Source organism: Pseudonaja textilis, chromosome 5 (genome assembly GCF_049901715.1).
Source record: "Pseudonaja textilis isolate UNSWEBS1 chromosome 5, rPseTex1.2, whole genome shotgun sequence".
NCBI classification, from domain to species: domain Eukaryota; kingdom Metazoa; phylum Chordata; class Lepidosauria; order Squamata; family Elapidae; genus Pseudonaja; species Pseudonaja textilis.
In genome coordinates, this window is record NC_141994.1 from 3,053,031 (window position 1) to 3,065,919 (window position 12,889).

General features: G+C 41.4%; 1 protein-coding gene across 9 annotated transcripts in view; it reads left to right on the forward strand.

Moving 5' to 3' along the window:
• The first annotated feature begins 136 nt into the window (after nt 1-136).
• LOC113444390 (uncharacterized) overlaps nt 137-12,889 on the forward strand; it is a 37,236-nt gene continuing 24,483 nt past the window's right edge. Inside the window, exons 1-3 of one of the 9 annotated variants that reach the window (XM_087934002.1) lie at nt 137-718; nt 10,199-10,288; nt 12,460-12,567. In XM_087934002.1, the coding sequence (XP_087790128.1) occupies nt 620-718; nt 10,199-10,288; nt 12,460-12,567 (297 nt within the window). In that variant the 5' untranslated portion in view covers nt 137-619. Of the gene's footprint in view, nt 719-8,220; nt 8,615-10,198; nt 10,289-12,459; nt 12,568-12,889 lie in introns of those variants that run through there. The other 8 variants (XM_087934004.1, XM_087934001.1, XM_026713126.2 and 5 more) reach the window with 8 other exon arrangements.

Consider the following 12,889-nt stretch of genomic DNA (forward strand, 5'->3'; position numbering starts at 1 on the left):
CGAGGGGAGGGGAAGGAGGAGAAGAAGGGGGAAGGGGGGGGCAATTCCCAAAAAATCTTGTGCTGACCTGGCCTGTCTGTCAAATTTTAAAAGTCAATGTGGCCCCGAGCCAAAAGTTTACCCACCCCTGACCTAGAATGCTATTGACACCTCCACCCGTCCCCTAGAGCCATGGTGAGCGCCATTTCTGAGAGATTGGAGGGAAAAGCAAGAGGATGGCTAGCAACTTTCCACAAGGGAAGCCCCCTCCTCCCCCAAATGCAGGACGTAGATGACTTCCTACTTTTGTGAAGGCAAGGGCAAGCCTCCACAATCTCTTAAAGTTAACTAGTTTATTGATTAAGCAACAGGTTGCTGTGGTAGCTGCTGAGCTGAGAGGACCAGCTGATGGGCAGCAGGCAACAGCTGATGCCGTCTGACAGCTCCCTTTATAGCGTTCATTGTCAGATGGCTCAGCCAATAGGAACAGTCTCCGGCTCCTGCTCATAGAGCAGACCCTGATGGGAGGCTACATTGTATGTAACACTCCTCCCCACCAATTAGGCGCACGCATAGTCATTTAGGTAAGTGGGGCATTGCCTAGCTCGCCCCAACCTACGCAGTTCAGCCTGCACCACTGATGGGGGAGGATCAACTGCAGGATCAGCAGTCGCCAACAGGGACAGTGTTGGACCCTCCTCCGTGGCTGACTTGGACTCACGCAGGGAAACTTCAAATGGTAGGTCAGCTTTTTGTTGCGGCTTGTTGAATGTTACTTCATACCTTGGAATGTCATCCTCCTCGTCCTTGTTCACTTCCACTTACGCTTGTTTGCCACTTTCACTCTCACAATCCACTTCTTCTGGCCATCTTCTGCTCTGCTTTCACGATGTTGCTCACTCCACTGCTTCGCTGCTGTCGTTTAAGGCTGTCTCCTTTCTCCACCTCTCTCATCCGCCAGCTAATCTCTGGGCTTCGCCTCTCCTTCACCCTGTCATCTCTCCTACAGCTCTTGGGATTGCTGCACCTGTCCGATGCCACTCACTGCTTCTCTTCTTCCAGATCTAGCAGCTGTCACAGCCTCTAGTCAGCCATGTTAGAATAACTGACACTTTCGTGCTGGATTCTGGAAGGTTTCACTTCATTGCAACAGGTGGTCACTTTCCACCACACTGCCCCTCTGGGCTTCCCCTCTCTGCTGCGTGTCCCTCCGAGACCTGCGATCCCCCTGGGGGGGCTCCTAGCATGAGAGAACAGGTTCAGGAAATGGAGCGCGTTCTCTTTCCCCCGGCCAGTTGTGACGTCACCGCCGGAAGTCAACAATTGAAAAAAAATTAAGTGTGCTTCTTCCTAGCATACTGAATAGCAAGAAAAAATAAAATATGGGGTATTTAAATATATTTTATTAACATAACATTTGTGCATGTTCATGGTCCTGAGAAATGTTAGTAAAAATGTTAATGATGTAACCATCTTCTTTTGGGAGATCTTGATTTCTCCAGATCTGTACTAAGTCAAGATTTCAAGTCAGAGAATTTGGAATGACTATTTCTAGGCTTCTAGCAGAAATAAGTCTCACTGTGCAGTTATAGTTGTAGCTCTAAGCATTGAAAACTTGTTATCCAGTTGCAGTTTTACGATGGTGCTGCCAGGAGTGCCAGCCAACTTTCTGAAACTAGATGGAGTCCTAGCTGATCAGATGTGAATCATCACAGTGTGAGTGACATTAAACCATAAATCTGTTTCTATCCATGAAAATAAATCCCATTCAGATTATTCTTTAAACTTAATTTAGAAACTGTTTCTCCCAAAGTCCCACTGAAATGTTAAACATCATGTTTCATATTGGAAAATAAAAGACTCATTTAATTCTGAACTAAAATACATATCAGAAGCAAACAGCTTTCTTTAGGCTTATCATATATTTAAATATAAAAATGCTCTACTTATTATATACTAGGCCAAATTATTATTATTATGTTTCTTTGTTCTTATAAACTTCTTAGATATTAGTCTGAGGCATCACTACTGCATACGCTCTGGTCATATATTTGGATTACCAGATAAGGAATAAAAACCTCCTTAAAATACAGCAAATAAGGACAAATATATATATAAAGAAACTCACCATAAAAAGAGAGCACTATCTTTCTGGCTTCTCTGGACATTTTGGCAAACCATTCCAATTGAGTTTTTTTAAAAAAATCTCTCACTGTAGAATAAATATTATAATTGGAACAGGTAAATTTATCTGTCACAGCAATGTGCAAAAAATAACTAAATCCCTATTCAGGATTTGGGTAAATAATATTTTTAACATTGTTTCCAAAACAATCTTTTCTAAAATTCTAGAACAAAGTTGCAAAACCAGCCTTTTAAGGGAATGTATCAGAATAACTTTGATACTTTGCTACAAAAGTCAGCTCATTCTAGGTCAAAATAAAGAATTCCATGAGGTTGAGATAATTGAGCCACTGATATGGAATCAAAGCCAGATGGCTCTTTAAAATAACTCATTGAATAAAGCAGCAACCCCTTAATTCTATTTTTCTTATTAAGGAGTTGCTGCTTCAGTCCATGAATTATTTTAAATTCATTTCACAACTAATACGTTACTGAACTCGTGAAATAATCTATCAGGACTTCAACAAAGGCTCACCCAGGGGTGGGATTCTACCGGTTTGGACCAGTTCTATAGAACCGGTTTTTATGATTCTGGGCAGTTCAGAGAACCGGAAAATCGTGTCCCTGTCTGGCACTACCCCTCTACCCCCCTCCTCTTCCTGCCCAGTCAGTCCTTATCGCACATGCGCAACATTGCACGCATGTCCGACATCGCTGACTGCATTCTCCCCTGCCCAGTCACTCCTTAAGGTGTTTTTTTTTCCTTCCTCCTGATGATCAGCTATTCCTGTGATCAGCTGTGCCGGGACTCTCCTCACTTACTTACCGCTTCGCTTAGGAGGCTTCCCTGAGGCCCAAGAGGCCCCAAAACGGAGCATGGGGTGGGTGGGTGTGGGATGAGTGGGATAGTGGCCGTTCTCAGCCATAAATTCCCGAATGGCCGAGAAGCACCCATTGCTTTCTACTCAAAAACTTTATCCAAAGCTGAACGGAATTACAGCCAGCTAGATAAGGAAGCACTGGCTGCAGTAGCAGGCATTAAGCGTTTTCACGAATACCTTTATAGGAGACAATTTGAACTAGTCACAGACCACAAACCACTCTGTGACATCATAGCAGGAAACAAACCAACACCAAACATATTGTCCCTTAGAATGACAAGATAGACTGTTTTCTTAGCTGCATATAACTACCGCCCTATACATCGACCGGGCAAGACCATAACTCATGCAGGTGCACTTAGCCGTTGCCCCTTTCCGGAACCTATTGAAGACCCAGCTCCAGCCACTTCCATACTCCTCACTGAAGACATCACCCCCGGCCCTATCACAGCATCAGAGATAGCCAAACACTCAGCCAAAGATAAAACTCTGGCGCGTATTTTAAACTGGGTTTTGAGGGGATGGCCAGAAGAAGCGTTGGAAGGTGACTTTAAACCGTTTAAAATTTGGCCAAATGAACTGTCTGTCATTAAAGGGTGTTTGTTGTGGGGGTATAGAGTTGTGATACCTGAGAAGCTGAGAGAACAAGTCTTAAGAATGTTGCAAGAGGGCCACCCAAGGATAGTAAGAATGAAAACACTAGCCAGAAGTTATACCTGGTGGCTGGGAATGGATAAGGAAGTTGAAAAATGGGTTGCAATTTGTACGCCTTGTCAGGAATCTAGACCCGCACCCCCTTCAGCACCCACCCTAGAATGGGAATCACCAACAGCACCTTGGTCTAGAATACATATAGACCTGGTAGGGCCAATGCAGGGGCAAACATTTCTAATATCTGTTGATGCATATTCAAAGTGGCTAGAAGTAATGATCATGAAAACCGCTACAGCAGATGCTGTGATCAAGGTATTGAGGAAATTGTTTGCCACACATGGGTTACCGGATGTTGTGGTATCAGATAACGGGCCCCAATTCACAGCAAACAATTTTGAATGTTTCCTAGCTGAACAGGGAATTTGCCATGCATTATCAGCACCTGGACACGCCCAGATTAATGGGCAGGCAGAGAGAGCCATAAGATCCACGAAGGAAACCTTAGCTAACATGGGACCAGGGGATTGGCAAATGAAAATAGACAAATTCTTAACGATACAACATATCACACCTTCGGCCGCCACACACAGAAGTCCAGCAGAACTTTTAATGGGGCGGAAGTTAAGATCAGAGCTGGATAGATTACGCCCACACTACAATCCAATCACACCCACAGATCTGACAAGTAAATGCAGAAACTCTGTACTATTGTTTTTAATTGTTCCATTATTTATCATATATTAATATTTTACACTGCCCCAACACCTAGAGTGATTTTACTGTCTTTCTTTTGCCCAGGTATTTTTCAGGGTTTACAATACATGCTTTCAATGTCTATAGTCAGAGCATAAATACATGTGTGTTTAACAGAGTTTAAAGGGACTTTCGAGGTCTTCTAGTCCAACTCAGGTGGGAAAACTGAGGATGCCAAACTCTGACTAGAGGTCCTGGGAAAGGTGTCAGAATAACAATAACACTTAGAAAACACCTTGGGGGGGAATCCTATAACATTTCAGTCTTTTCTTAAAAACTTCCAGTGATTGAGCACCCAGAACTTCTGATGGCAAGCAGTTCCACTGGTTAATTGTTCTCACTGTCAGGAAGTTTCTCCTTAGTTTTAGGTTGCTTCTCTGTTTGTTCAGTTTCCATCCATCGCTTCTTGTTTGCCTTCTGGTGCTTTGGAAAATATATTGCCCCCAATGGTGGGATTCAAAAATTTTTTACTACCAGTTCTGTGGGCATCGCTCGGTGGGCATGACAGGGGAAGGATACTCTAAAATCCCCATTCCTTCCCCACCCCACTAACCTGATTTCCAGCTCCGTTCTCCTGTGCAGGCAACAAAAGAAGACCCAGCTGATCAGCTGGGACTCAAGAGGCAGAAAATAGATAGGAGTGGGGCCAGTCAGAGGTGGTTCTCTGAACTACTCAAAATTTCCGCTACTGGTTCTCCAGAACCGGTCAGAACCTGCTGAATACCACCTCTGATTGCCACCCTCCCTTCTTTCTGGCAGCCCCTTAAAAGCCTGTTGCCTACCACACTCTTGGGCACTATAGATACATTGAGGCTGGGTGTGACAAGGAATGGCTGGGAGGGGAGGGGCCAGGCAAGGCACCTTTTGACATGACTGACATCGAGTCGGCCACAACCACACAGTCACATGACCAAGCCATGCCCACAGTCACATGACCACCAAGCATGCCCACCCAGTCACATGACCACAAAGCCACCCCTACTCAGTCACATGACCACAAAGCCACACCCACCAAATAAGCCACGCCCACAGAACTGGTAGTAAAAAATTTTGAATCCTACCACTGATACATATCCTTTAATTAAAAAAAAAAACCATTTGTTTTAGAACTCAATTGTGTTGGTTCACATTACAGTGGATCTGCTTCTTCCACAATGCTAAGAGATTGAGGGAAATCAAAGCAGACTTTTTCTCTCTCTCTCTAATCTAAAGTAAATACTGTTAAACTGACTTCTCTCTAAAAAAAGGTACAGGTTTGCATTCGTAACCTATATGATGTTGAAGCTCTGAATAAAAGTCGTAAGAACGAAGTAAAATCATAATGTTGCTGCTTCTGTAATTCTCTACACTGAGTCACCTTTTCCTCTTCATAAGGTTATGTTAACTGAAAGAACAAATTGTTTCTGTTGCAGGAATGTCATTTCTTTAAGATGCTTAAACACATGACAGCTGACATATGCTATGCCAGTTTGCTCCGAATGTCTTGAACAGAGAAAGAGAAGAGAAAGTCGTCCCAGAGGAGATTAGTAAGAGGTCAATAATGGATTTGAATACTGAAATGTAGCTTCTATCATTAAATCAGCAATGTACTTCTAGTATGTACCTAATAGTGTACCCAATGCTCCTATCAATTCTGCAGCTATTTCAAATCACTCTTTGTAATGCATAAGGTTGCTTCTACATTGCTAGAATAACAGATCAGACTTCTCTTAAAGACTTGCTTTATTCAAAACATCACAAATAACATAAAAATGTACACAATATTTTCTGATAAAGATGCCCTCTATTCAAAGATTCCAACCCAAATGGATTGTTGTCTATCTACTGGCTGCTCTTTCATGCTCTATAAATCATGTCTGCTTATGCTACAGTTTCTGACAATTATTGAAAGAGCTGCTAGAAATAGCTTACCTGCCAGTTAGTAAATAAAACAGAAGTTTCACACTGTAAATGAGACATACTGATGTTTCCAAACATCATAATATGGCACTGCTTAAACCATTGTCTCCAACTTATTTTAGACAATTCTATTAAGGAAATAAAGGAAATAAATCATTTAAAAATATTTATTAATAAGATATATGCTATTTTTCATCAATCCAATGAGAACCAAATTGCATTTAAATATCCGAACTTGAAATTGAAATTATAAAGGTTGGTAGAATTTTTGGACCAAGATGGGCTGCCTGTAGTTTAAAGTCAACTGTAAATGCTACCACACTGTTTTCATTCAAATAAAAAATACTTAGGTGTGGCTGCCCATCTTGAAAATATATATTTTATGACTGATTTGGCTTTGATGATTGATGTTCTAAATGAAATATCTCTTCTTTCTAATGCACCACAAGCAAGAAATGTAGACATCATAAAGGGCAATGTCAAGTTGGCCACGCCCACCCAGGCACATGACCACCTAGCCACGCCTACCCAGTCTCATGACCACCAAGCCACGCCCACAGAGCCAGTTGTTAAAAAATTTGAATCCTACCACTGTAAATGAGAGGGATCTTGGAGTCTTCGTGGACAACCAATTAAATATGAGCCAACGGTATGTGGCGGCAGCCAAAAAAGCCAATGCAATCCTAAATTGCATTAACAAAGGGATACAATCAAGATCTAGTAAGGTACTAATAATACCACTCTATAAAAATTTTAGTAAGACCACACCTAGAGTACTGCATCCAGTTTTGGTCACCACACCATAAAAAAAAAATGTTGAGACTCTAGAAAAAGTGCAGAGAATTGCAACTAGGATGATTAGCGGACTGGAGACTAACAGTTACAGGAACTGGACATGGCTAGTGTAGTGAAGAGAGGACCAGAGGAGACATGACAGCAGTGTTCCAATATTTGAGGGGCTGCCACAGAGAGGAGGAAGGGGTCAAGCTATTTTCCAAAGCACCTGACAAGGAATAATGGATGGAATCTGAATGAGAGATCCAACCTGGAAATAAAAGAGAAATTTTCTGACGGTAAGAGCAGTTGACGAATGGAACAACTTGCCCGCAGAAGTTGTGGGAGCTTCCTCACTGAAAGCTTTCAAGATGATATTGGACCGCCATCTGTAAGAAATGGTGTAGGTTCTCCTGCTTGGGTGGTGGTGGTGGTGGTGGGGTTGGACCAGATGACCTACAAGGTCCCTTCCAACTTAATCTGTTTGATGCTCTCAAGACCTGGTCAGCACAGTTTCCAAATCTCCCCATCAGCGCTCTTAAAAGGGAATCTGTTTTTTATATATATAAAAAGTTTTTTTATTTTAACAACAAACAAAACCACATAAAACATACAACACAAAACATAAAAACATCATCCTTCTTCATAAATTTACAAACAACGTATCCGTTGGTTTACCACTTTTTTTGTGTGTGCATCCGTTTCCTAAACCCTAATATAGTTATATTACATAATAACTCATATTATCAATCAACAACTGCATAACCCAGTATCCTTACTGAGAAATCATTTAGCTAGAATTTGATTCGTTCATACTTTAACGAGATAGCTATAATTTCCTTAATTGATTTTGCAACAAGGGAATCTTGAAAGCGGGCGAGGACCAAACTGGTGCGTCCCTGGGTTTCTCCCCTGCATCGTGCAAGCAATTCGGTGGCGGGTCTCCAAGTTCGGTTCGGAAAACCTGGTGGGGGGAAAAAAAGAAAGAAAGAAGCAAAGAACTCTCCGACCAAAGGAACCCAAAAGTCCCGGTATGTACGTGGGCTACTTTCTACCCTCGCTTCAGCCCAGAGCTTAACTGAAAAGCTACTCCGGCGGCCGCGCAGCACCGGAACGCGTAAAAACGGAGCTCCGAAATCAAAAGCGAAGCGACTCGGACTGAGGAGGGAAGCGAGGTCAAGGATTTCTGCCTCAGGGTCGCCCTAGCTCCGGCTCCAGGGCCGCGGGGGCGGCCTGGCCTTAGTTCTTCCGCTACCATGGCAATAGTAACCCCTCAGTAAGGGACAGGATGAAGGCCGCGCATGGCGGCCCCGCAGAGCGTCACCTCGCGCCGCCTGGTCGGCTCGGACCAGAAGGACGCGCGGCTGCCCCCTTCCCTGACCAGCAGCCATAGCGGGCAGAGCTCCTTCGGTAGCTCCCCGTCGCCCGCCAGAGAAGTCAACGCCACCATCCCGCCCACGTTCATGACCGCGGTCGGCCAGATTCAAGCTCGGTCGCAGTCGCTCTTGCGAGCCGCTATAGCCAGCGAGCGAGCTAAGCTCTGGCCTAAGGTAAACGGGAAGCCGCCCCATCGGGGCTCCCGGAAACGGCCCCGGCCGACGAGTAAAGGTTTCTTGGATTCGCGCCCTGGACGTTAATTTGCACTCTGGTTGCAATGGCGACGGGGCTTGGATGCCTGCAGAGCTGCCTTGGTTACCAATTCCCAAACCGCAGACACTAGCCTGGCCTTGGGCAGGGCGTTTTTGGAAAGTGAACGATTCAAAACAAGTTTTGGGTTTTTTTTGGAAAACTGCTTCTTGCCCAAAGTCACTTCAAACGAGCGAATTAAGCGAGGCGTCTGGCTTTGACTTCAAAAAGGAAAAGCTTTTTGGGTTTTTGTGTGTGTGTGTTTATTTTCTCCACTCTCCAGAGCAGAAGTTTCTATGCTTGTGCTTTCAATGGTTTTGTGACTTTTAGAGTTCAAAGATTGTTTCCTTTATTTTTCTTATATGTACCCATTTCATGTATTCATAACTATGTATATACACTTATACTTATTATCTTGTAAAGATGAAGTTTCGTTTTCCTTAGATGTCACCTATCTCCTGGTGATGTGGACCTGTGCACCCTACAGAGAGAGATAAAGCCTTGAGGAAGAGTAGAAGTGGAAACCCTGATTTCATGCAGTTAGCCAGTCTGTTTTGGTGTGGGGGTTTCTTTTTCTGTTTGCCCAGATAAATTAGCCAGGACTGGCTTGAAACGCTACTATGCAAATACATGGAATTTTGAGTTAGCTTTTATTTCATAATTCTTCCCTTTGTGTCATTGACATTGGCATTTAGTTTCTGCCTCTTTGGGTTTTTTTTTTTCTTAAATCAACTATTGATTGTATAGCGAATATTTGGCTATATTCTGCTTACATGCTAAATTAAAGTCTCTATTGGGTTTATATGATATGCTATGCAAAAACATATTATGACTTCACATCCTATGGCTTGATACACACAGCATTCCAAGAGTGGTGGACTTGGTTCTACGATTAGCAAATTATAAGGTTTATGAGATCACAGAAAACATGTATTTTTGCAGAAAGCGAGAGAGGGGCAGAGACTGATTTGTCTGCTGTTTTGTTTTTCTTGGGTTGTAGTAAAAAAAAAATCTACTTGTCAGATTGTGAAGGACTGTAGACTTGGGAATGGAAGAGGGGACTGTGTGAACTGTTAAGAGGCGACTTTTACTTAGTCCCAAAGAGTGAGAAAGAAAATCAGAATAGCCCTGTTTGATCTACCATGGGATAGAGAGAAACTTGGCAGGCTTTTAAGTTTGTTGCTGGCCCTCTGAGGTAGCCCTTACAGCAATTCCAGGTATGCTTTTTTAAAATTGCAGGATAGAATAACAAAATCTTGACCAACTAACGGTTCCAGTTTGTATTTATGCCTTACCTTACACCGAACAGAATCAAGTTGAACTTAGTTTGAGTTTCTTTCTCACACTTTCCTCTTTCTGAGGATTGAGTAATCTTTTCTGAATCCCTGCTTTTAATAGTTCATTTATTCCTTACCTGTTCCCAAGGCCCAGGACTACATTCCTTCGCACATACAGAGATTCTTAAATTTGGTCTCAGTTCTCATATTTCTTTAAAAAATTGTTTTCAGGCAATAGAATATTATAGAAGACTGCTAAGCTGCTTGAGTCAAAGGAATTTTCCTGTACAATACGTTCCTGGTCCTACCTGTAAATTGCTGGTAATCTAAATCTGAAAAATTTATGTATAGAATATTAACTTGAAATCCTTGCTGATTTAGTTCTGAAGTGTGGGTGGAAGCAGTCTACCTTTAGACACTAAATTTAGACACTAAACTTAGACTCAATACAAGCTCACTATTTTTTCTTTTAACTCCTTGTACAGGTAATCCTCAACTTACAACAGTTCATTTAGTTACAACAGGGTTGAAAAAAGTTACTTATGATTGTTGCAGCATCCCAATGGTCATGTGATCAAAATTCAGATGCTTGGGAACTAACTCATATTTATGATTATTGCAGTGTTCTGGGGTCACATCAGGGGTACGATTCAAATTTTTTAACAACCGGTTCTGTGGGCGTGGCTTAGGTGGTGGGCATGGCTTGGTGGTCATGTGATTGGGTGGGCATGGCTTGGTGGTCATGTGATTGGCTGGGTGTGGCCAACTCAATATCACTCACATCAAGGCACGCATCTCCTCGCCTGGCCTCTCATGACTGTGGGGATGTTGCAACAGTTGTAAGTGTGAAAAATGGTGATAACTTCACTTTTTTCAGTGCCATTATAACTTTGAATGGTTACTCCACACAAGCAAAGTACCAGCAAAGGAGGGGGAAAAAAAACTCCAGAGAAGTTCCTGAGATAGGAAGTCTAGTCTTGCCAAGAATGTAATAAGGGTTAATGGAGAGACAGTTTCTGTAAGCAACACCAGAATGTTTCCTTCCTGCCTTCCTTACAGGATTAGGTCAGTAATTTCTTCTAACAACCGGTTCTCCGAATTGCTTAGAATGTTAACAACCGGTTCTAGCGAATAGGTGTGAACCTGTAGAATCCAATCCTTGGGTCACATGATCACCTTCTGTGACCTTCTGACAGTGGGGAAGCCTTCTGACAATGGGGAACTCAATGGGGAAGCCATGTTCACTTAATAACTTCAGTGATTCATTTAACAGTTGTGGTAAGAAAAGTCATAAAATGAGGCAAAAATCACTTAACAAATGTTTCACTTAACAGAAATGTTGGGCTCAATTGTGGTTGTATCTCGAGGACTACCTGTATTTGGCTTCCTTGTGCAAATATTTTCTCTCTCTTTCATAAACTAGATTAGACATGCAGTATAGGAAATTACAGTCTAACTCATCTGTTCCATTATGTGTGACTGCCTCCAACAAACTTTTATTTATCTTTTGATACTGTATAGTCTGTAACAAGGACTACATTTCAGAGTGGAAGAAGTGGTGGTATTTAAGGTGCAACAAAATTCTGTCAAGTTTTATTCCAACAGACAAATTTAATTTTCCATAATTTCAAATGGAGTTTCATTCACAAAATGTACACTGTAATGTACCTGTTAATTCTTAAACCACTTCACCATGGATATTTTAAATGCTTTTTAAATCCCTGCATACAATGCTATTTTGTTCTATTGCTTTAAATTCTCATTGAAAGGGATTTTACCTCAGTTCCATTCGTATATTAGTCAAAGGATGGATTGTTCTCTTGGTCTCATTCCTGGCTGATTAGGCAATCCATTTATAATCTGGCCTATTACCTAGACACTTATAAATCAGTGTAGTTGTCAAAAGAGCTTCCTTGCACAACTGCTGAACATGTGGTATGAGGGAGTTCGTATATTTCATATGTTTATCAGGAGGTCTGTCTTTCTAGAAGAAGATCAGAATGTAACATGGAAAATTATTAATCCTAACCAAATGCAATGGAGTTATAAGCAAGTTTTGGAGCTTTCTAAATTGTTTGTTGCAAAGGATGGTAAAGAAAATCAGATGAGTAAAAACCTATTAGCATAGAATGTGTGCTAACAATACTGTTACGAGAGTAAGGAAGTTAAGTAGATAAAATTCGATTTCCCTCATAAATTGCAAAATTGAAGCACCCAAGGTTACTGGATCAAAATACAGTACCCTGTTCAGTACCCTGTTCCTTGAGAATACTATATTTGGTTCATTATTTTTCTTTTAAAATGCAATTAGAATCCATATTATTCAATATTAGTATATTGATTCTAGTGTTCACTGTATTATAGGACGTGTGGAAATTTCATCATTAATAGTGGATGGTAATCACAACTTTAATATTTGAAATTTAGAACCTGTTAAGATAACGTTAGAAAGAGTTATTAAGTAATTTGATATCCTAATTCTTTCATTTCAGGTGTTTGAAACATACTATCATACAGGTGTAGCTTTCCAAAGTTTGAATAACCATCAAGAAGCTTTGGAAGAGTTTTCTTTTGCATTAGAAACGGCACATATTCCCAAGGTATGGAATTAAAAATTATGCCATGTGCACAGTACGTTAAAATACAATTTTGTCAAATGGAGAAATAGTCACGTTGCATTCATGATTTGTAATGGTAAATTAAATGCCTATATTTTGGAAACTGTTGAATCAAAGGACCATGCAATTAGAAATATGCTTTTCATAAATTTGAATGTATTATTTTACATTGATCTTCAAATGGTTGACATAAAGGGGTAAGGTTAATGCAACAAATACTGCATGGGTAAAGAATATCTATCAAAATGAATTTTTCCTTCTAAATATGGGCTATATCAGGGATTTTAACAATATTTCTAGAGGG